At 36.7% G+C, this 25,063-nt stretch overlaps 1 protein-coding gene across 4 annotated transcripts in view; it reads left to right on the top strand.

Moving 5' to 3' along the window:
* The window catches only part of REV3L (REV3 like, DNA directed polymerase zeta catalytic subunit), a 185,802-nt gene that overhangs the window by 54,399 nt on the left and 106,340 nt on the right, over positions 1-25,063 (top strand). For all 4 annotated transcript variants that reach the window (XM_055391516.2, XM_031011917.3, XM_055391518.2 and 1 more), the window contains exons 2-4: positions 12,253-12,442; positions 17,200-17,274; positions 23,111-23,271. In XM_055391516.2, coding sequence (XP_055247491.1) covers positions 12,253-12,442; positions 17,200-17,274; positions 23,111-23,271 — 426 coding nt within the window. The remainder of the gene's footprint in view (positions 1-12,252; positions 12,443-17,199; positions 17,275-23,110; positions 23,272-25,063) is intronic.

Below are 25,063 nucleotides of genomic sequence, written 5' to 3'. Positions count from 1 at the left end.
AAGTTTTGGGATTTTTTTCTGTTATTTCTTGAAATAAGCTTTTTGCCCCTTGCCCTTGCTTAACACGAGCCCTCACTCTTAAATACCAATAAATTTCTTAGATTTTGTCTTTAGAGGTAATTTTCTATATCTTAAAGGCAGCCTTCATTCCTTTCCATTGGTTTTTTCTTTTTTCTCCTCATGTATTTTCAAATAGCCTGTCTTTGAGCTCACTGACTTTTTTTTTGTTTCATATATCCTGCTATTGAGAGACTTTAATGAATTTTTCAGTTCACCAAATGTATTTCTCAGTTTTGATTTCTGTTTGTTTTCTTTGTATTATTTCACTCTTCTTGTTAAATTTCTCTAATTTCTGTATTACTTTTCTGTGTTGTCTTGTAGGTTATTGAGTTTCCGTTGTGCTATTGAGAGTATCTAATGAATTTTTCTGTTCATCAAATGTATTTCTCAATTTCGACTTGTTTTTGTATTATTTTGATCTCCTTGCTAAATTTCTCTAATAAATTTCTTAATTACTTTTCTGCTTTGCCTTGTAAAAGTTATTGAATTTCCTTATACCTGGTATTTTGAATTCTTGATCAGAAAGCTCATGTCACTGTCTTCTTAGGGTCAGTCACTGGTTCCTTGCTTTGTCTGTTTGAGGTCATGGTTCCCTGTTTTCTGTTGTTTGTTGTGGATATACATCTGTGTCTTTGCATTCAAGGATTAGTTATTTATTCTAGTCTTCTTTGTCTGGCTTGTTTTGGTTTTTATCGAATATGCTTGCTTAGAGATTCTTTGAAGTTTACCTGTTAATTTTCTTTCTTTTTTTTTCTTAAATCTGCTAGGTTGCTGCCTCCTTTTCAGCACCTAACCTCTGGGTAGAGGTTCATGTCCAATGAACCTGTGAAATGAACCTCTTCACAGTGTGGTGCTGCTGAACAGCCACTCCAACTTGGCATCTCTTTTGGCTGAGTTACATAGCAGAGTTTCCAGGACTAGGGATGGTAGTCCCACCTCCGACCTCTTCTCTTTATTTCTGGCGGTTTTCAGGGATTATTTCTCCCTCAGGTATTTCCACTGCTCCCAGTTATTAGGACAGGGATAGGTCTCTTGGCAACAAACCCAAGATGGTAGAGAAGCCAGTTGTCCACCTCAGTTATACTTTTTCCAGTGTAGCAACTCTGAGTTGGGAAAGTTTTCTGCATGCTTGGTGCTGGACAGATTGAGGGGATGGGCACTGTAATTATGAAAGTCTAATTTGCTTTCTTTTGCTCAGAGTTTTTTCACTTCTTTGTGGCCTTGGGAACTGTCTCCTCATATTTGAGTTCTGGGATATTGCTCGTGATTGTGTCAGCACTGTATTTGTGGTTTTGGTTTCCTGTGGCAGTGAGCGAAGGCAGGTTACTTCTGTACCACCGTTTTACAACCAGAAGTCTCTGTCCATTTTAAAATTTTATTGTCTTTTTATTATTGAGTTGAAAGAGTTGTTTGTTCTAGATACAAGTCCCTTATCAAATATATGATTCACAACTTTTTTTTCATTCTGTGCATTGTCTTTTCAACTTTCTTTTAGACAGGTAAAAGCTTAAGGTCCTTTAGTATTCAGCTACCATAAAATATGGTTGAATAATTTACTAGACTTGCATATAATGTTAATTACCAATAATATTTTATTTATTTGCATTTGAAGGAGCATTTAGGTATTTATGTACAAATTTGACCAGACAGTAAGTTTGTTTTGATTAACTTTTGATATTGCTTTAAATTGTCTGAGATGAATTTTCATGTCATAATCAAAATTTTTTTTTGAGACTTTGGTTTATTTACCTTTCAATTAAAATACCACAAAAATTAATGTGTGTGACCATTCTGGCTAAATTATCTGAAACTAAAAAGTGTTTGTTTTACAAGCCAGAATTTTATTTTTCACTAAGGTTAATAACACTAATTATTTTTATGACATTTAGTCTGAAAGGTTCACATTTTCTTGGAGATTTGTGCTTGAAACTACTGTTAGAAGCTTTGTTTTTTAAGACTGAGCTTTTTAGAAATAGTTGTACCATGGTGTGTGCCTTTGAGCAGTACCCATATAGTTTCATAGTCATTGAAAATCGGAATTGTTGATTTACTTTCTATAAGAATAATTGCAGATTAAATTGCTTATGAACTTTGGATACATTTCATCAGATTTCTGACATATTAATCATAAAAGAATCATATTAATCATCAAACTACTGTTGGTCAGTTTGGAAGTTGACCCTTAACCCATTTATGCCTAGTGTTCCATTATTGGGCTGCTAAGCTTGTGGGAGTTATTTATATCCTACTGCTCAAGGTCATCACCAAAGTCTGATTTTTCACACACAAAAAATTGCAACCTCTGGCATAAATGGGTTAATTGATTCCCTTCTAGTTCCCTTACATAAAGGGGAGATGTGAGGACATTATACATGTCTTCATTGTTTATAAGGAGAAAGAAAATAGTTTATAAGGAGAAAGTAAGATTTAAATCCATCAAATTTTCAGCTAGACTCAGTTGAAAGCCTTCTTAGAGGCCACCCAATTTGAAAAAGACATCCTGTGCATCAGTTTTACAGTAACAAATTCTTGGTTTTCTGACATCAACTGTGGGTGTTCAACAATTCAATTCAATTCTGACACTAACTACTACTAATGCATACCCTACAGGGTAAGGGTTCTGTCCGATAGTACTGCTCACTTCAGACACCAGCCACAAATGGAGTCCCTAGGCTCCCTGCACTTCTGCCCTACCTGAGGCTATCCAGGAGCCCCCAGCTACCAGTCATCTCATTGGTACACATGTAAACACTTAAAAGAGTCCAAATGTTTTAGGAGCTGAGTACCAGGAAGAGGGACAAAGACCAAATATATATTTCTTCTTATATCATAGTATCATACCCCCTCTTGTAAATTTTTCATTTTAGTTATTGAACTTTTCAACTCCGGAATTTCTATTTGGTTCTTTTTTTATAATTTCTCTCTCTTCATTGATATTCTCTATTTGGTAAGAAGTTGATCTCATACTCTCCTTTAACTCTCTTGACATGTTTCTTTTAGTTTTTTGAAATAGCTGGCTTAAAATCTTTGTCCAGTAAGTCCAACACCTTGGCTTCTTCATGAACAGTTTCTGTTGTCTGCTTTTATATATATGTGTGTGTGCATATATATATATATATATATGGTGCCATATTTGCCTGTTTGTGTGTTTTATAATTTTATTTTTGTTGAAAACCAGACATTTTAAATTATGTAGCAGTTCTCAAGTTAGATTCCTCTCTACCCACCCAGTTTATTTTTGTTGTTGCTGCAGTTTATTTCTTTAGTGATTTTCATGGGCTTATTTTGTATAGTCTCTATTCTTTTTTCTTTTTTGGGATGGAGTCCCACTCTGTCGCCCAGGCTGGAGTGCAGTGGCGCAATCTCCGCTCACTGCAAGCTCCGCCCGCCGGGTTCGTGCCATTCTTCTGCCTCAGCCTCCCGAGGAGCTGGGACTACAGGTGCCCGCCACCACACCCAGCTAATTTTTTTTTGTATTTTTAGTAGAGACGGGGTTTCCATGTTCGCCAGGATGGTCTCGATCTCCTGACCTCGTAATCTGCCTGCCTTGGCCTCCCAAAGTGCTGGGATTACAGGCATGAGCCACCGCGCCTGGCAGTCTCTATTTGAAGTCTCTGCTCAGCTAGCATAGTGGTCAGTTAATGGTTGACCAGAGATTTCTTTAAATGCCTCTTTTCTCAGCTTTTGCTGAGGGGCTCTGTGAGTATGTTGGGGCAGAGCCTCAAGATCAACCAGAGGCAAAATATTAGTCTTCTTAGGTCTTTCCTGGGCATGTACATAGCCCTACACATGCTTATGGCCTTCTAAATTCCCTTAACTGTATCAAAGCTTTTCCAAGCCCCCGGTGGACATTTCATTCCTGTTTGTACTTTTGAATTTTTTGGTCAGCCTCTTGTTAGACCCAACTGGTAAAATTTCTCCAGGCAGCTACAGCAATTAAATAATTGCTGTTGATTGTTTTCCACAAAGACCCTGCCGCATATAGGGCTCTTCACATAGTGTGAGCCCTTATTCAAATCAAATAAAGGCAAGTGCTGGGAATGGAGTGTTGTTCAGCAAGCTGCCAGACAAGTCCAATAGTGGCAGTTTTCTGAGGGTAGGGCTTTGGAGGAGCTCCAAATGGGTTCCGGCTCCTCCAGTGGCTGCCTGGCTGCTGGTTTTTACAGCTACTATGGATGCAAGGCTTTGATTTTCAAGACTGTTTTGAAGCTGCAGAGAGAGAGATCAGATTAGAACAAGTTAAAATGCCACAAAGCTTACTGTTTTAGCATTCATCTGGTGTTCTTGAATAAATACGCCTTGAATTGTTGCAAACCTTTAATTTCCAGAGTTCTGAAAAAGTTGCTTTTGACAGTTTTTGCCAGTGTTCTTGTTGCTTTTATGGAGGAACAGATATTGAAAGGTCCTTACTCAGCAATTTTGTAAATGCCTCTTTTCAGTCCTATATACTTTTATCTACATCCTGCCGCCAATCTCTGATCCAGCCTCTCGTTACTTGCCTGTCTCTTATATTTCCACTGGATCCTTGGAACACTGGTTCCATGGCTAATATGTTTATATTATCAAATTTTCACTATTAGCCTCCCTTTCTTACCTGGTAGCCCTCTCAGGGCTCTGTCTCTCACATTTCACATAAATCAAAATATTCAGTGCCTCTCTTAAATATCGGCTCAGGATTCTTGCCTAGGTCCCTTCTCTTGTGTTGGGTATTAGATATTCTCACTGAGAAATCTTAGCCAATTGTTGCTTATACTGGCAACTCTGTCTTCTTCTCTAGCCCAGATCTCTTTCTTAAGCTCCATATCTATATGTGTTTCATTTAAATATCCATTTGGAAATTCTATAGACATGTAAAATTGTATAAATGCAAAACAGAAGTCAACCCGCCCCTCTTTTACAGTTTTCTTTGAGTGACATTATCATCCGTCCAGTTGCCTAAGCCCAAAATATGAGTCATCTTTGATTCCTTCTGCTTTATCCTACTCTCAAATTCCAGTTACCATAGCCTCTTGATTCTACTCCCTAAATCCTTGACCTTTTCTCCACCTCTACTGACATCTCGACTGAATTCCTCCAGCAGCCTCCTAAACAGATTTTCCTTTCTGTAGTTCTGTTGCCAGTGTCCCCACAATGTGTCCACAGGGAACTTTATAAAATGCGAATCTGTACAGGTCATTAGTACATGCATGTGCGCGCACACACAAAAACACAGACTCTCTCTCACACACACACACACACACTGTTTCTCTCTCTCATACTCTTTTTCTTTCTCTCCTTCTCATACTCTTTTTCTTTCTCTCCATTGCACTCTTTGTTTCATCCCACCTACACTTTTCCTATTCCCAGATGCCATGTTTCTGTTGCTGTCAGGTGTCTGTACATACTGAAAACATTCTTCCTCATTTGCTTGGCTAAATCTGATTCATAGTTCAGATATCAGCTCAAATGTCACTTCCTCTGGTAAGCCTTCCTAGATTCTCAAGTCTGAGTTAGATACTTGTGGATATAGCCATAGGATTTTGTGCTTCTGAGCACCTGTCATACCATACTGTAATTGCCTATTTATTCATCGTTTTCTCCAAGTAGACTATAAAGTTAGTGGCTTTATAGTCATGAAGTTAGTGGCTGTGTTATAAGCAGCCTATGGTTTAGCACTGAACATTGGGTCTCCACAAATTACTTGAGTAGAGAAATTATGACTACATTTATGAATAAAGAAACCAACTATACCCCGCACTGTATATACAAAGATACATTAGACAAGTGTATGAATAAAATAGACTTTTGAAACATCTGGTATTTCAGCGATATAGTTTCTCTTAGTAATGTGGGATTAATCATTTAAAGCCAATGATTCTAGATAAAGTTCTGTATATTTTATTTGAAGAAATAAAATGGCATAAATAAATGTGAAACTCCAAAGTATTATTTACAAATAAAAGGAGAAAATGAAAGGAAACTGTTACATATTATGCTTTGTTTTGCCTTTTAAGTTTCTGGGTCATTTAAAAGTAGGTAAATTCTTTCTTCCTCCCTTTTGTTTACACAAGTTGTATATTTAGTGGGGGGAAATATATATATATATATAAAAGAATCACCCATATATATATATAAAAGAATCACCCATCACCTGGTCTCATGTACTGTGTTATTTTATAACTGATTTTCATCTGACTATAAAGACATCATAAATATTTTCTTATACTAGGAAATACACTTAAACATCTTCTGTTGCTGAGGTTAGCAAACTTTTTCTATAAAGAACCAGAAAGCACATATTTTAGGTTTTGAGGGTTGTAGGGTGTCTGTTGCAACTGCTCAACTCTGTCTATAGCATAAGCAGCCATAGACCATTCTAAATGGCTGTGGTGTATTCTTATAAAACTTTATTTAGAAAATCAGGCAGGAAGCAGGATTTGCTACAGAGCCACAGAGCTATTATACAGATATAACATAATTTTACTTATTTCCCTATTTTTGGAAATTTAGATTATCTTCATTTTTTTCACTATTGTTAGTCATACTCACCTCACATTTTAGTATCTGAATCTTCGTGTACATTTTTAAGTTTTTCTGTAAGATAAATTCTGAAAATCTAATTTCCAAGGCTAAGAGTACATCCTTACAACTTTTCTTTTTCCATGAGAATAGATAATTTAACACTTTCTGTGACTGAGTTTTGTTTAGTTCGTTTTGTGGTTTTGTGGAGATAGGAAAAGAAAGATGGAGTAAAATTTAGAAAGACAGAAGCAAAGAAAGACTGGAAGGAAACAGATGGAGTTAATGATAGTGATATAAAACTTGAGATGTTCCAGGAAGAAGAAAATATGAAAATTTTTGTAAACGTAAATGTTCTTGCTCACATACCAAGTTTTTCTGTTTTATAGCTCTGTCGAGGTTTGTTTAAAACCTTGTTTAGATTGAATTTGAGATTTGGGGGATGGGATATGCAAATTACACAATGAGTATTTCTTATTCTCCTAAGATACTCTTAGGCTATCACTATTTTGATTTTGATTACCCATCAGCTTTAAAAAAAAAAAAACTTTTCTATTCCAGATGATGATGGAGAAAGAAGTCTAATTAATTAGAGCAGAGATTGACAAACTACTATCCATGGGCCAAATCCCTCATGTTGCCTGTTTTTGTAAATGAAGTTTTATTGTAACACGGTCATGCCCGTTCACTTAAGTATTGCGTACTGCTGCTTCTAGGCTACAACAGCAGAGTTATGTAATTGTGTCAGATACAGCATGTCCCATAAAGCCTAAAATATTTACTGTCACCTTCCAGAAAAAGTTTTCAGACCCCCAAATTAGAGGAATGGTACATTTAGTCTTTGTGTTTATCGAAACTAAATCTACAAAAATACCCCAAGTAATTTTGCTACAAATAGGCTAACAAGATTTTAGATGGGCAATTTAGAGACCAAATCAAGACACCTAAATTGCAGAATAAAATGTTGAAAAATGACATTAAGAAATGTTGGGATATAAAGGACTTAATGTTTTGTTTTGTTTTTGTTTTTTTGAGATGGAGTCTCGCTCTGTCTCCCAGGCTGGAGTGCATTGGCGCGATCTTGGCTCACTGCAACCTCCGCCTCCCGGGTTCACGCCATTCTCCTGCCTCAGCCTCCCGAGTATCTGGGACTACAGGCACCTGGCTAATTTTTTTGTGTTTTTAGTGGAGAGGGGTTTCACCATGTTAGCCAGGATGGTCTTGATCTCCTGACCTCGTGATCCACCTGCCTCAGCCCCCAAAGTGCTGGGATTACAGGCGTGAGCCACCATGCCCAGCCAAGGACTTAATGTTTAGTATAATTCTGGGTTCCGTGAAAGATGAAATTCAGAGCACCCACATACTCCTTGTTGAAGAGGCATCTGCCTTTTGTTATGTACTTACATACAATGGGAAGTAGCCAGCTCCACAGAGTTTTGCCATGGTGTCAAGTTTTGGTGGCGCTTTTTAAAATAACTTTTGCAGCTTCTGAATTAGGGAACATCAATCAAATTGGAAAACTCAAACTCTGAAATTTTTGAAACCTGTGTACACAGGCTTATTCTCCCACAGACGATCTTATTTCTTTTGGACTTGTTGTCTAACTTCAGTTTGCCATGATAGTAAGAGGGAACCTTCAGAGGAGGGGAAGGGGAGTTGTTGTTTAAAGGGTATGAAGTTTCAGTTAGACATGATGAATAAGTTCTGGACATCAGTTGTACTGCATGGTGACTGTAGTTGATAAAGTATTATATACTTGAAAATCGCTAAGAGATTAGATTTTAAGTGTTCTTACCACAAAATAATAAGTATGTGAAGTGATGGATATGTTAGCTCGATTTAATCATTTCATGGTGTATACATATCAAAGTTTCATGTTGTATACCATATATTGTACAATTTTTATATATCAGTTTACGTTAATAGAGTTGAAGGGGTAGGGATATTTTCATTCCTTAAATCTATATGTTACCTAGAAATACCTAATACCCTGAATCCTTTAAGAATCCAAAATGGCCGGGCACGGTGGCTCACGCCTGTAATCCCAGCACTTTGGAAGGCCGAGGCAGGTGGATCATGAGGTCAGGAGATCGAGACCATCCTGATTAATATGGTGAAACCCTGTCTCTACTAAAAAATACAAAAAATTAGCCGGGCATGGTGGCAGGCACCTGTAGTCCCAGCTACTCCAGAGGCTGAGGCAGGAGAACGGCGTGAGCCCGGGAGGTGGAGCTTGCAGCAAGCCGAGATCGCAACACTGCACTCCAGCCTGGGTGACAGAGCGAGACTCCATCTCAAAAAAATAAAAAATAAAAAAAAGAATCCAAAATCATTTAGTAGAAGGTTTCAAAATACCATAACTTTCACTAATTTTATAAAAAACATTCTTGAAAGCATCCTGTATGTGGAACTTCTGGAAGTATAGTGGAAAAGTGCCTGGACTGAAGTCACAAGTTCTTAATTAGACCACTAACTAGATGTTGAAAAAAGCTGGGTTTCTAGTACCAGCTACCTACCTCTGGACTTCTTTTAGGAGAGAAGCCACTGATTTTAATGCGAAATCCACTGATTTGGGGGCATTTTCTCACAATTTAACCTAATCCTAACTAACGGGAGTTGTAGTAGACTGGTTTATCTCTAAAGACTTTACAGGTCTGTATCTCCACACATTTGTGTGAGGTAGAGCTAGCGGAGGGAAATAAATAGAAGTGGTCTGTATCTTGTCAAGATAAAGCAATGTTATTACAGAACTACAAATTTTATGGTAATAAAAGACATACTATTTCCAAAAAGCAGTTGACTCTCGTGTTCATTTTTACACATTTCTCTTTCCTTATTTAACTTTTGAGTTTTTTATTTTATCCTGTTTCTTTCATTTTCTCTTATATCATTCTTATTCTATATTAGAGCTGTTAGTGCTATGCCAAGAATTCCTTGTGTTGTGGTTGTTCTTCAGGAGGTTCTTCTTGAGGAAGGGTGATGAGTAAGGCACTGAGCCATCTCTAGCTGCAGGAGCACTGGAGAGAGAGGTACGTCTGTGTTGATAGAGTGACTACAGATTTGGATGGCACGTCAGGTCATTCAGGGTAGGAAAGTGCAATATGCTGGGGATCCTTCTCAACCCCACACACCCATGTCCTCCTGTAACCCTGATGGTAGTTATATTAATTGTATCAGAGTCCCTCTTTTTTCGTGGATGTGTTTCTTCAGATATTCAAAGGCTTTCACATCATTCCTTTGTCCTTAAGCAGTTATTCTGTTTTGTTGTGGGTTCTTTAATTCATTTAATAAATGTTTGTTAAGCACATACCATGTGTTTTTTGTTGAGTTCTGGGGACATAGTGTTCATTTGAACACAATATCACCTCCCTAAGAGTTTTTGCCATGAAATGGGAAAGTTAGATAAGGAAACAGACAATTATAATAAAAAATAAAAACTGAGGAATTAAGGAAGCCAACATTGACTTTTTAAAAACATTGAACCAGCATGGTTAAATGGAAAGAGTATTGGTTTTAGGTTTTGTTTATCTGGATTCTATTGCTTAATAGTTATGTGACTTTGGGAACGTTAACCTCCATCAATACTGCAAGATTATCCTAATTAGAAATACATAGGTAAAGCACTTACCCTATTACCTGCTGAGTAAATCATTTCTTCCTTTTTCCTAAATTGTACATCCCAAAATTGTTGTAGTTCTGAAGCCTATAAATAGAAAGGTAATTCTTCTGGCCCCTACTTCACAGGAGATGTGAAAAGTGGATATAAAATTATTTTTAAGACACTTTGTGAACACTCTGCCCATAAAGAAACTATTAATACAGTCCAGTTTTGTAATTGTTTCTTGTAAAATTTACCCAAAATTCCATTATTGAGATATATTGACTATAAAACAAATATCTTAGGAATTTACAGTATTGCTTGTAAAATATGGCATTGCACTAGTAATTCTGTAATCACTGGTCTTGCATTTGTCAACTTAAGAGGAAATAATTCACTGTCTTCCCACCTCCCTCAACCTGTAGTTTAGCATACCAGTTACTCTTAGTCAAATTGTGGTTTTTGTCCAGAAGGGTAATGATTATAACATTTATTCATGAGATATTTAAAAAGCATTCAAGTAAGTCATCAGTAAATTGATTAAATCTATTAAGACTCATTAATATAGTTTGAATGTTCTCTATTTGAAGAATTGAAAAACTATAAAATTTAGGGATTAATACCATGTTGTATTTAGAAATGAAATAGCCAAACTGGAAACTGTATAACAGCAACACAATTTGTAATTTTTCAAAAGCACGACAGTTGGTAGTTCAAATCAGAATATTACAGTTCGGAGAATCAGATCTTGTTTCATTATGTGACTGATCTTTCTAAATTTGCTACGCTTTATGTAATAACTGTTCCAGATTTATTTTTCTGTTGTAAGTGTACCTTAAAAATAAGAGAAGCTAATGTTATTCTTTATAAGAAATGTAAACATTAAGATATCAACACAATGTAGAACTACTTTCTATATATTTTATATAAATCATTCTAAATCATAAATGGGAAATAGTGATCAAACAAATATTTACATTCCTACCAAAAGAAAAGGCCCAGTGAAGCAGAGTGAGGAGGGATAAGGGGTGGGGAAGAAGCCTGAGGCTTGTGTTGGCAGGAGGCAGCACAGTGAGAGTGGGTGACAGCATGAGAAAAATGGATGTGTTCTTCCATCACTGCTGTTCTCCTCTCTGTTTGGATTAGACAAATGACATATACCCAAGGGGAACTAGGGACAATGCTCTGAGGATAGTAATCACTTCCATACAGCCCTGCCAGATTCATGAGAGCAATGGTGCATCTGCTTTTTGTTGCCATTGTTGTTACTTAATCTTGTCATGGACAGATTATCGTTTCTGTGGCATTTCTTTTGTGGGTTCTCACTCGTATTACTTTCTTTATCATGGCTGTGCTGGATTGTCTGTTGGCAAGTCAACACTATTTACCCCTTCTGCACCTTGACTGATATACTGGTTTTCTGAGAAGTGTGCATGTTGGCCTTTTGTCTCCCCTTGTTCCATACCACCAAATATAAAATTTAGATACCCTGAAATCCATTATAGATCATTGATCTGTAGAGATTTTGTTTTGATTTGGTTTTGTCTTTTTTTTTTTCCTTTTAATGGCAAAATTTCATTTTTACCCTCCTTCCCACTGCAATAGCAAAATTCTGCACACTGGAACTGCTTTTACATTCCCCTTTCTCCCAGAGCTGTCTCTCTTTTAGGGAAGGCTCTTGTTTGAAAACATTAATGCCAAGACAGGCATTCATTGATTTATTTAGTAAACTTTTTGTGAATTTTTGTAACCTTCATAACACTGTGCTTATAACCTTCATAACACTGGTATTTATAGATGATTCAGTGAAGTACACAAGACTAGTTGGATTATGAGGGTTAAATAGTGAAAATACTTTCATCAAAACTACTGTTTAAGTCATACTATTATACAATGCTTGTGTTTACACAATGTTTCCAAGTTTTCTGTTGTAAAATGTAGTTAATACTGGTTACTTTCAACTATGGGTTAATTTTTTTCAACTCTTCCCTTAGATAAGCTGTGTTGCCATTAGCACATTTAACTGAGTTTCATTCTGTGTTTTGTATTGTTAAACTGTGTCTGGAAACTAAACTTTATAATGTGTTACATTTTAGGTCAGAAGACATGTCTTCATCTACATGGCATCTTTCCTTACCTCTATGTGCCATACGATGGTTATGGACAGCAGCCAGAAAGCTATCTTTCTCAGATGGCATTCAGTATCGACAGAGCACTTAATGTGGCTTTAGGCAATCCATCTTCCACTGCTCAGCATGTGTTCAAAGTGTCATTAGTATCAGGAATGTAAGTATATGATAATATATTTTATAATTTCTGTTTATATTTATGTTGCTGTTCTATTTAGAGGAAAACATACTCAGTTGATAAACTCTATTTCTTTTACTTCTAGTCTAATGGAACTGTAGTGAATTTCTTGCTGTAACTTTTTAACATGAATTTTTATGGCAATGAAAGGTAGAGAGTCAACAGTGATTTTTGTTGTTTCCTTTCCCATTTCTCTGCTTCCTATAACTATAGAAATTCATTAGTAATTCATATAGTAATTTATTCAGCAAATATTTCTTAAATACTTTTTATGTGCTAAGCACTGTTCTAGGCGTTTGGGATATACTGCTGGACAAAACAAAGAGCCCTGCCCATGTGGAAGTTACATTCTACTACGGGAAACAGATAATAACCAATAAATACAACATTAAATTAATTTATTTGCTATATGATAATTAGTCGTGTGGAAGGAAAGAACCTATACAAGCAGGATAAGAAGGAATAGTAGTGTGGGGTAAGGAAGTAGACTAGTGACAATTTTAGAGTAATCAGGGAATGTGTCATTGACAAAGTAACAACATCTGAGCAAAGACCTGAAGGAGGTAAGGGAGTAGGAACAGCATGGAAGCCAGGTGACTAGAGTGGAAGAGTAAAGGAGAGTTGGACTAAATGAGATAAGAGAGAGATGAGAGGGTAGAGACTGTGAGGACCAATGATTCTCAAAGTGTGGTTTCCATACTTTGGTTTCCTGGTATCACCTACTATCATTAGCTTTACCTAGTTTTACAGCCATGAGTATATACCTCTCAGATCTCCAAATACACAGAGAATGAGTGAATGGCCCCAGTTACTATACACTCAGTTCCAATCTGTCACTCCACATGAGCTGCTTTCCATAGGCTACTCTTACCCTATGACTGAGCATGGCAAAGATACTAAAGCAGATCTGTAAAACATCCCTCTGTCCACTTGAGATGAGACTGGTATCTAGGTCTGGTGGCTATGCCAGCTTCTTCTGGCTGCCTTCTCATTTTCTCTCACATTTGGCATTTACTTCTTGGAGGACTGGGACTGACACACCTGGGAACTTGGTAGAACTACATTCTTGGGGCCCAGCAATTTGTGTTTTAATAAAGCCTTTCTGATGATTCTTATGCATGCTTAAGTTTGTTAATCACTCAGTAGGCTGATGTAAGGACTTTGACTTTTACTGTAAGTTATTACATGATTTTGAGCAGCCAAGATCTGGCTTAAACTGGAAAGGATTACTTAAGCAACTGTATTAATAATAGATTGTAGGGGGACAAGAATAAGAGCAGGGAGAGAATTAGGACATTAATCTGGGTAAGAAAATATGGTGGCTTGATATTAAGGTAGAAAAGACCAAGGAATTAAAATTAAAACAAAAAAGAAAATAGTGTGGCTTGAACTAGGGTGGTGGCAGGGAAGTAATCATCAGCTTCTGGATCTATTCTGAAGGTTGCGTTAATGTATTAGATTTGCTTTGTGTTTGGGTAAGGGTTGTGAGAGAGGAATCAAGGTTGACTGCAAAAGTTTAAGGGTGTTCTGCTAGTAAGACGGAAGGTAGAGGTAGAGTCAACTGACAGGAAAGATCTGGAGCTCATACAGGAACATTTGAGTTGTTTTATGTCCATGTGAAATCCAAGTGGAGACCTTAAATCTCTGCTTCCACCTTAATCTAGGCTTTCCTCTGGACCATGATAGTATCATTTTAATTGAATTTCCTTCTATTTTTATCTCATTCCAGAGCAGCAGAAGTACTCTTCTTATACTGTAAATTTAAAATCATTTAAAAATTCTTGAGTGGCTTCATATTGTTAATAGAATACAATTTAAACTTCTAGCCATAACCTATGTGACCTCACCCCATCTACCTCTGAAACTTTGCTTTCTGTATTCCATTCAGAAACGGTGACCTTCTCTCAGTTCCTCTGCTATCCAAGTTGTTTCTCACCTAAGTTCTTTGTATGTACAATTTTCTTTCCTTGAGTGTTCTACCCTTCCCCAATCCTCCAGATCATTGACCTCTTCAGAGAAGTTTTCTTTGACTATCCCACGTAAAATAAGGTATTTTAAGTAGGGCATTATTATTATTATTGTTTTTATTATTCGGTATCTCAGCCCATTATTTGTTTTCTTTAGCACTTAATACAGTTTGCAGGTATTTTAATTTTTATTTATTTACTTAATTTTTATGTGTTTCTTCGAACACTAGCATGTAAACTGCATGCTAGTGCACTAGCATGTATGAGATGACTCAATAACTATTTGGTTGGATAAATGAATGAGGTGAAAGTTTACACTCATCCTATAACAGGAGCAATTATGTTAGGGATAATTATCTACTTTATCTTTTAGTGTTGTTTATTCTTGATAGTTTCTAATAACTTTCCTATATATATCCTCATTTCAAAGTTAAGTCTCCAAACAGCCCAATGAAATACATAGTCACTTATCTTCCTGTATTTTTGTATTTGTTAAAGACATTGCCACATTTTTGAGAGTAGTTGAGTTACAGATCTGGATACATGGGGCAACAGATGAGCTGCTCACTCTAATTTTTCATTGCAGTTTTCTTTTTTCTTCTAATTTTTTGGTCATTTTCTTCCCTAGATCCCCTTTTTCCTTCCCATTCATTCTACCTTCTCTAATTCCTTTACTCCTTCAATTTTTCCTACTTCTTTAAGTTACATAAAGTTGCATCTAGCTACCAAATTAACATTTACATGAGGTTTAACTCTAAATACTTTTTAGACTGTCACTATCCTGAGGCTGAGTTAAGAGATAGGATCATGACCTTGGGCTAATTTCTGGGATTCCTTCTCACTTATGATTTTAGAGAATCTTCTATAAAGAGATTCTCAATCCATCAAAATTAATTAGGTGAGATTTTTCGCTATCCACACTCATTTTCCTTCCTATTGATATACTTAAAAAACTAACTCTAATTATGAGATATAATTTTTTAAACATGAAAACATCTGCTTTCATATTCCTCCATTCTACTTTTTTCCCCCAAAGAGTCTCCCTGATGAGGAATTCTTTTGGCAAAACCATTCATCTGGCTGAAGATAACCCATGTTTCCAGACAACTACCTTTGTATATATGAAAAATACCATAGCAGGAAAGGGCTACAGTTAAGGTTGAATTTGCCAATGAGAGAGAATGATATCATTTATGTAATGTGTCTTTCTTTAACCAATTCTTCATGGCAACAAAATAGGGTATACAGCAGCAAACTAGACGGGAAGTGGTATTATAAAAAGTTAAGAAAAGGGTGAAGAGTAAGAGGGAGGGATGGTCAGGTGAGACTTTTCTGAGAAGGTAAATTAAGCAGAGTTCTGAATGAAGATTAAACAAGCCATGCAAAAGTCCAGAGCAGAGCTTTCCACTTGAGGGATTGAGTTAGAGGGTCTGAAATGTTTAGAGTGGTTGGAGGAGAAGGAAGAATGGTATGACTTGAGATTGGAGTGAGAGGCAAGGATGAGATGAGGAACCCTTTAGACCTTGGTAAATAGTTTTTTTTTTTTTTTAACAGAAATTACTTTATAACAATAATACAGATGGCTTAAAACAACTAAAAAAAATTGTTTATACCCAAAATAATGACTCTGCTACCAAATTAGTCCTTTATTTGATGTCCACTACACTATTAGACATCACAGAGAGGTGATGTCCTATGAGAGTAAATTCTATTATCTGCTGCCTGTCATAAGGGAACAATGTTTTTAAATAAAGAGTGATTGGGTTTATCCACCTAAAGATTTAACCGTGTATTAACAGACCACTTTTCAGCCAATACAAAGCCTTTTATTTCATTCACAAATTTACGCCTGTTTATGTATTATTTCTAATTACATCATCCTTGAAAATAGTGTTCTGTATATCAGAGGTTGTAGTGTAGTTTCAGATCCTCCTGAAATGATGTGAGAGTTCAGCTTATTTCATCTTGCACCGAGGATTTCTCTCCCTGTTATATAGTCTTTTGCTTCCCCCTTTCCTCATTCCAGCTGATACCCCGAGAAGAAACTCAGCCATAACATGATTAGGTTGCTTAAGTAAGTCCATGGTCTTTTTCAGTCTCTTAAGTTCCTGTCTACACAGTTTTTTCACAGGCTGCACTTGATATGGTTGTGTGTTACAGGTTTATTCATATCAGCTACTGAAATACATGCTGTGTGTACATATAATAGGTACATTGTCTCTGCTTATTGAACTTATAAAATAATAATAAACAGCTGAATAAGGAAAGTAATGTAAGTGTTGTTAATTAAAGGACTTTGTTGAAGAAGAACTTCAGTTTTTAACAAAAAAATGGGAGCCAGAAGAAGGCGGCTGAAAGGTCTGTTTCTCTCATATGTGGAGTAAAGCAAACAAAAATATGTTTTCTTATATGTGGAGTAAAGAAAACAAAAAGCCACTTAAAGAGTCTTGATGTTTGAAATTAAGGGGTGGATGGTTTGTTCTTCCTTTTTGTCCATAGTTTTTTCAGAGTGATAATTTTTAATTCCCATCGTCAGTAATGTAAAGAAAGTGATATTTTTTACACTTTTTAAAAAAGCTTCAGTATTTCATGTTAACCTGTGCTAGGTTTAACTGAAAGGTTTGGGATTTTTTAATTGTTTTTTGGGGGGTGGATAATATTAAACGTAAGACTGAATTTGGCCAGCTGAATCTAATTAGGACAATAAGTTGCATTATTTCATCTCTGAATTATGAAAATAATTTGAAATATTTTTTTCTTATATTTCAGGCCTTTTTATGGTTATCATGAGAAGGAAAGACACTTTATGAAGATCTATCTTTACAATCCTGCAATGGTGAAAAGGTACAAAGATAAATGAAACCAAAATATGAATAACTATCATTGAAGTATTTTAATAATAAAAAAAATCTAGAAAGAAGGCCTCTATAGTTTGTAGTCTTATTAAAGACAGAGACCGTAAAATACACATGTACGTGTATAGAGAGAGACCAGTGGCTTGGACTCTATGAAGGATATTTTAGAGGTGGAGGCTCCCAACTGCTTTTTTCCTGTTACAGATTAGAGAGTTCGTAGAAGTAGGTAAGGAGAGATTATGGCTGCCTTGTGTGATGTTAGGCCTCTTCTGGCCAGACCTTAGTTCAGCATTAAGAGAAAGTTGCTCTTTAGCTTCAAAGCAAGGAGAAATATGTAGGAGTGAGTCCAGAGTGAGAGGGCTTTTGAGATCTCAGAAACCTGTTGACTGTTTACTAGATGTTGGTGAAATTTTATATTCTAGGTTTTTTGTTGGTTTTGGTTTTGGTGGTTTTTTCTTCCCTCAGTTAGTCTCCCTGCCTCTAGCTTATCCTCGCAATCATCCTGGAGGGCAGGGAAGGGCACATATATGGAAGATTTTAATCATCCTTTCAGATTCAAAACAAGGATTTTCACTATGTATAGTGGCAAGCTAGGGTAAAAGTGGCCTCGGAGGTGTTGTACTGAGTATTGTTTTTTCAGGAGGTCCTCTCTGCTAGTAGGTACTGGGTTCCAAAAAGTAACTTTTTCGTAAAACACAGATTGGATGTTTTCCCATAGTGAATTAAAGCACTACAGGGGGCACGACTGCCCAGAACGTGAGGTTTACCCTGGATTAAACCATTTTAGTACTTCACTGAAGCACAGCTCTATTCCCAATGGTTATTCTCTTGTAACTGAAAACTAGTTTTCCTACATCCTGCCCTTGATCTTACCCAAAATAACTTCTGTTCTGTACCAGTTCCCCTCTACTCATACTTCCTCATATTCGTGGAGTACAAAAGAGCAATTTCTGTGGACTCTTATTCTCTCACACACATACAGAGTGGTAAGAGAGTAAACCTCAGTCATTTTTCCCTTTCTCATCCACGAGTTGTGCTGGAGTGGGAGCCATGATTAAAAGAGGCGTAAGTGTTTTATAAATAACCTATAAACAAATTATAAATACAATCAATTTTTTTCCTTGCAACCATAGCAAACACTAAACTGTTCTCAGTAAGTTTGCTTTAAATTATATAGTCAGCTTGTCACAATGCCATTCTAAAATTCCTGATTTATTAATGGATTCATTCATTTATTCATCATTATTTATTCATTTGTTATTTTTTCAAGACAGTCTTGCTTTGTTGCCCAGGCTGGAGTACGCAATGGTGCAGTCATAGCTCACTGCAACCCGAAACTCCTGGGCTCCAGTGATCTTCCCACCTTAGCCTCCCAAAGTGCTGGGATTACAGGCCTGAGCCACCATACCAGGCCTGTTTATGCATGTTTAATAAATATTTGTAAAGTACCTACATTATTTGATGCTCTGTGGAAGTTGCTGGGCAGACATGGTGAGCAAAGTGTGCATGGTTCATGCCCTCAGGGAACTTACAACAAGCTGGGGAGATAGAGAATACACAGGTAACCCAAATATATAAGCAAAAATTGTGGTACTCTTTGGTCTGCCAAATGAAAACGTCACTTCTGAATTCATCCATTTATTTTCTTTCCACTAAGCCTCAGTTTCTGATTACTGCAGAATAAAAAAATTTTTTAAAAAATTACACACTGGTGCCACTGTAAATTCATGGTTTTCAACTTCACCCAGACCCTTCCCTGCGTGCTGTATGTCTACTTTTTTCTAGTTAATTGTCTCTTTACTATTCTCTATCCTCTACTCAGGCCTTACCTTCTTTGAGAAAACAGAACCTATCATTCTAGAGAGGTGGTTTTCAAAGTGTGAAGTGGGAATTTCTGAAACCCTTTCAGGGGATTTGTATGGTCAGAATTCTCTTTATTAAACTAAAATACTAAGATCTTTATTATACTAAGATTATACTGATTTTCCTTTTGCACTGTTTTCATTGATAGTGGGTTAATCCGGCACCTTGTCTCAAATCAGGGTAATGACATCAACTACTAATCATTGTGTTTTCTACCACTAAGCACTCACCTTTAAAAAAAAAAAAAAAAAAGCCGGTTTCACATTAGAATATCCATTAGGACATGGTAAAAATTATTTTATTGAATTTTGACCCTTGGTTATATATCTTTGTAACATTTATGTGACAAAATGAAAGTAACTTGAAAGGCTATTAAATTATTTTCTTTTTCAACTCCATATCTGTGTGAGGCTAGATTTTCATCATATACATCAACAAAAGCAATATACTGCAACAGATTGAACAGAAGCTGATGTAATAATCCAGCTATCTTCTGTTAAAACAAGGATTTGTAAACATGTAAAACAATGTTTCTTTTCTCACTAAGTTGTTCTTGTTTTGAAAAATATAGTTTAAAACAATGTTATTTATGTTAACAAAGGAGTTTATTGTTATTTTAAAATTAGTAGGTGGGGCATGGTGGCTCACACTTGTAATTCCAGCACTTTGGGAGGCCGAGGTGGGCAGATCACGTGAGGTCAGGAGTTTGAGACAAGCCTGGCCAGCATGATGAAACCCCATCTCTACCAAAAAATACAAAAATTAGCTGGGCTTGTGGCAAGCGCCTATCGTCTTAGCTATTCTGGAGGCTAAGGTGGGAGAATCGTTTGAACCCCGGAGGTGGAGGTTGCAGTGAGCCGAGATCGCACCACTGCATTTCTGTTTTAATTTCTAATATGGTAAATATCAGTAGATATAAACCACATAAACAAAAGCTCTTTAGTGTTCTCAATAACGTTGTTTTTGTTTTGTTTTGTTTTGTTTTTAAGATGGAGTCTCACTGTTGCCCAGGCTGGGGTGCAGTGGCACCGTGTCGGCTCACTGCAACCTCCGCCTCCCAGGTTCAAGCAATTCTCCTGCCTCAGCCTCCTGAGTAGCTGGGATTACAGGTGCCCACCACCATGCCTGGCTAATTTTTTAATATTTTTAGTAGAGATGGGGTTTCACCATCTTGGCCAGGTGGTCTCAAACTCCTGACCTCAGGTGATCCGCCCACCTCAGGCTCCCAAAGTGCTGGGATTACAGGCGTGAGCCACCGTGCCCAGCCCCTCAATAACATTTTAAGAATGAAAGGGGCTCTGGGGCCAAAAAGTTTGAGAACCACTGGAATAAAGCTCTCTTAAGGCTTTCTTAACCTTAAATTGCATTTACATCCATTCTCTCCTCGCTGCCTATTCCGTGAAAGAAATTTTTCCTCCTCACCTCTGAGGCTCAAGATTCATCTTCTTTGATGTTTTCAAGGATCGCTTCCATCTATCGGCTATTCCCGTCTTTCTTTCCAATTCCATTTTAATATTAATAAAACTTTGCTAATTATACGCACACATTCATACTCATAGAAACACCTTTCTCATATAGCCATTCTCCTTGAAAGATTTATCTATACTTTGTGTATCCAACTTCTTACCTCCCATTCATTGTTTGTTTGTTTTGAAATGGAATCTTGCACTGTTGCTCAGGCTGGAGGTCAATGGCACGATCTCAGCTCACTGTAACCTCATCCTCCCGGGTTCATGCAATTCTCCTGCCTCAGCCTCCTGAGTAGTTAGGATTACAGGCACCACCACCACGTCTGACTAATTTTTTTGTATTTTTAGTAAGGACAGGGTTTCTCCATGTTGGCCAGGCTGGTCTAGAACCCCTGACCTCAAGTGATCCGCCTGCCTCAGCCTCCCAAAGTGCTGGGATTACAAGCACGAGCCACTGTGCTCGGCTTTCCCATTCACTCTTTAACTTACTCCAATATGGCTTCTACCCCAACCATTTTACTGAAAATTGCTTTCACTAATGACCTCTGTGTTGCTAAATCCAATTTTAGGTCCTTACTTTTTGACCTCATGGTGATGCTTATGATGCCTTAAAACAATCCTAAATGTTAGCTTCTGTGATATATACCACCTCTAGTTTTTCTCATTCCAGTGTGATCAATCATATTTCTGCCATTTTGTTGGTTTACCTTTTAACATCTATGGTTGTTTCTTAGAATTCTGCCTTAGACTTTCATCTTTTCTCTGTATATTTTCTCTTCCCTCTACAGACTTATTTACTCCCATGGGTTTGTTTGGTTTTAGTTTTTGTTTTTGTTTATCTTTATGCTTTTGACTTCCAAATGTATATGAATAGCCTCATTTCTCTCTAGAGCTTCTCAACAATATATCAAACCATCTACTGGATAGATGGAATAGCCGAGTGGTTAAGAGTGAGGGCTCACAAGGCAGAGAAATTTTGATTTGAATTTTAGCCCCTTTGTTTTTTTAAGACACAGGATCTTGCTCTGTTGCCCAGGATGGCATGCAGTGGCGCCATCATACCTCACTGTAACCTGGAACTCCTGGGCTCGGCTCAGGTGGTCCTCCCACCTCAGAGCTCTTCTACCTTTTGTGTGATTTTTAAATCTAAGATAATTTATTTATTTATAAAATGGAGATGATCGTACCACAGTCTTGTAATAAACATTACTTGTAATAAAGTACGTTAGCACAGTATCCAATATATAGTGCTCAGAAATGTTAGTTACCTCTGCTGTGTTAATAAAATGATTATTATTTTCTTTATGATTCATTTCCAATATTATTATTGGATCCCCACTATACCTAAATGCCCTTGTGTCTAAATTGAGTTTATCCTTATTCCCCTTCCAAAAAATCCCAAACCAATTTTTCTTACAGTTCTTCGCCTTTCAAATAATTGCAACACCACTAACCAGCTGCTTAAGCAAGAAATCTAGGCATCACCCTCAGCCCCTTTTCTGTCTCACCCTTCACATCTAGTTAGTCATCAAGGCCTGATCATTTCACCCCTTATATGTCTCCTGAATCAGTACATTTCTATGATCCTTGTTATAGCCACCACCCTTAGTTTTTCCACAACAGCCTATTTACTCCTTACCTGTAGTCTTCTGTGTTCTATAGCTAGTCTGGTGATGTCACTTTTCTGCTATTCACCTCTCAGACAAATTTCAGTACCTCTTCAAATGTCTTAACAGGCTCTGCATGCTCTTACTTCTCATTACTTCTCTATCCCTGCCTCTGACACTAGGTCACAGTCTTACTCAGTGGTTTCAGTTCCTGAATAAGCCGTGTTTTCTCGTGACCCTTTACATATGCAGTTTTATTTACGTGAATACTCTTCCCTCTCTTCAGAGAAAAAAGTGCCTCTAGTTCATCATTTAGTCTCTTGCTTAGAGAGTTTCTCTAAGGTTTTGTAGAAACCACCTCTGTACCTCTATCTGTTTAGTATCTTTTCTAGATGTTTAATGTATTTCCCCACATAGTACTTAACTATGCTGTATATAATTGTCTGTTGTTTGTATTCGTCATCATGAAGGGGAAAAAAATACTCAGGAAAGAAAAATATCAAAATGGCAATACCTGTGAGTGGTGGGATTATAAGTAATGATTTCTTTTCCTTTTTTGAATATTAATCTTTTCAAAATTATTTGTTATTTTTAAAAGAAAAATTTTATTTTAAAAACCTTTTAATTTTTAAATATAGTTAGTATCAAATTGGTTTAAGACAAAATGTTCTTCATCCATGCAGTTTTTTGTTATTCAGAACATGTTGCTTACTTGAAAACTTGATTGAAACTTTTAATTTCTAACGAAATACAAATTTCCGGTAAAATTGAGATGGAAATTTTGTGTGCTAATAAGTGCTTTGTTCTGTATATTTCTATAATCATTGTTTCATTTAACATTTTAGGGAACATAATTTTATGATAAAACTTTTTTTTTCTAATTTAGGATATGTGAACTTTTGCAAAGCGGAGCCATAATGAATAAATTTTACCAGCCTCATGAAGCGCATATTCCCTACCTCCTACAGCTCTTCATTGACTACAATCTTTATGGCATGAATTTAATAAATCTGGCTGCTGTCAAGTTCCGAAAAGCAAGAAGGAAAAGTAAGGTTAATTTTCAGTCAAATTAAAGTTTTGAAACAAGTGTTATATAGTCAGTGATTTATAAAATAATATATATTTAGAAAATAAATGTTGAGTGACTAAAGAATGAAAAGAAATACATGCAAAGTGGGATTAGAGATTGTCAGAAAAAGCATCTCAGAAAAAATTTTTTTTGGTAACAGCTTTATTGAGTTATAATTTATATCCATTTAAAGAGGACAGTTTGATGGTTTTTAGTATACAGGCTACCTAAAAGGTACTGTGGGTTTAGTTCTAGACCACTGCAAAAGTGAACCCTTTACACTGCTTAGCAATTGATACGTATTGTGATTCTTTTTTTTTTTTAACCTCAGACCTTAATGTTACTTTTTATATTTTAGGAATAGTATATGATACACAATTCTAGAAATCCCTGGAGTTGTTAGAGCCTTGTTACTTTAGTCCAGCACTTCCCTGATGGTGTGAATAGCTGTAGGTTAGTGGACGTGTTGGTCTCTCAGCATTCCAGACGGATTCCTAAGTCCCTTCAGCCATCACCTCCACCATTGAACATCCTTGTCCATTTTATCTCAGTGGGCTGTGCAAGCATTATTATTTTTCTTTGTGTGACATGACCTGAAAAATATTGCAGGCAGAGCTTTCTCTGGGTGAATTTGGTATTGCTTTAAAGTTCTTTATTTATAGAGCCATTGATATTATGAACAAAACAGAATAACATGGCTATTTGAGTAAGTGATTTCCTCTCAAAACAAATTTATTTTTCCTTTTACATTTGTAACTTTCTGAGGTGAAAAGTAGGAGATCCCAGATTTTTAACTGTTGGAATGGAAAGTTACAGACGAGAGAAGCCTAGAGCATCTTGAATGGTGAATCCTTTCTGGAAGGTTTTCAATATATTTTGCCCAGATCCATCAGTGGAATCACTGTCAGTGACAGCTATAGCCTTATGAAATGCACTTCTTAAATAATAAGACTTGAAAGTTGAAATTACTCTTTGACCCATGGGCTGCAGAATGGATGTTGTGTTAGCAGGCAGGAAACCAACATTAGTCGTCTTAGACCTGTTGGGTGACCAGGTGCATTGTTAGTGAGCAGAAATAGTTTGAAAGGAATCTTTTTTTCTGAGCAGTAGTTCTCAAAAATGGGCTTAAAATATTCAGTAAACCATGCTGCAACCGTTATACTGTCATCCATGCTTTTTTGATCCACTTATAGAACACAGGCAGAGTAGATTTAGCATAATTCTTAAGGGCCCTAGGATTTTCAGAATGGCAAATGAGCATTGGCTTCAACTTCAAGTTACCAGCAGCATTAACTAACCCTACCAAGAGAGTCCTTTGAAGCTTTGAAATCAGGCATTGACTGCTCTCAGGCTGTTTTCATCTACACTGCAAATCTGTTATTTAGTGTATCCACCTTCATCAGTTATCTTAGCTAGGTCTTCCAGAGAACTTGCTGCAGCTTCTACATCAGCCCCTGCTGTTTCACCTATCTGCAGTAAGGCTATTTCACTTTCTCATCGTTTGTGTGTTCCATTGGAGTAGCACTGTTAATTTCCTTCAAAAACTTTTCCTTTGCATTCACTACTTGGCTAACTGGCACAAAAGACCTAGCTTTTGGCTTATTTTGGCTTCTGACATGCCTTCCTTGGTAAGCTTAATCATTTTTAGTTTTTGATTTAAAGTGAGAGACATGTGACTCTTCCTTTCATTTGAACATTTAGAGGCCATTGTAGGGTTACTAATTTGCCTAATTTCAATATTGTAGTGTCTCAGGGAATAGGAAGGTGCTA

Source organism: Gorilla gorilla, chromosome 5, assembly GCF_029281585.2.
Source record: "Gorilla gorilla gorilla isolate KB3781 chromosome 5, NHGRI_mGorGor1-v2.1_pri, whole genome shotgun sequence".
NCBI classification, from domain to species: Eukaryota; Metazoa; Chordata; class Mammalia; order Primates; family Hominidae; genus Gorilla; species Gorilla gorilla.
Note: the sequence above shows the minus strand (reverse complement) of the source record. Positions and strands in the feature narration are given on the sequence as shown.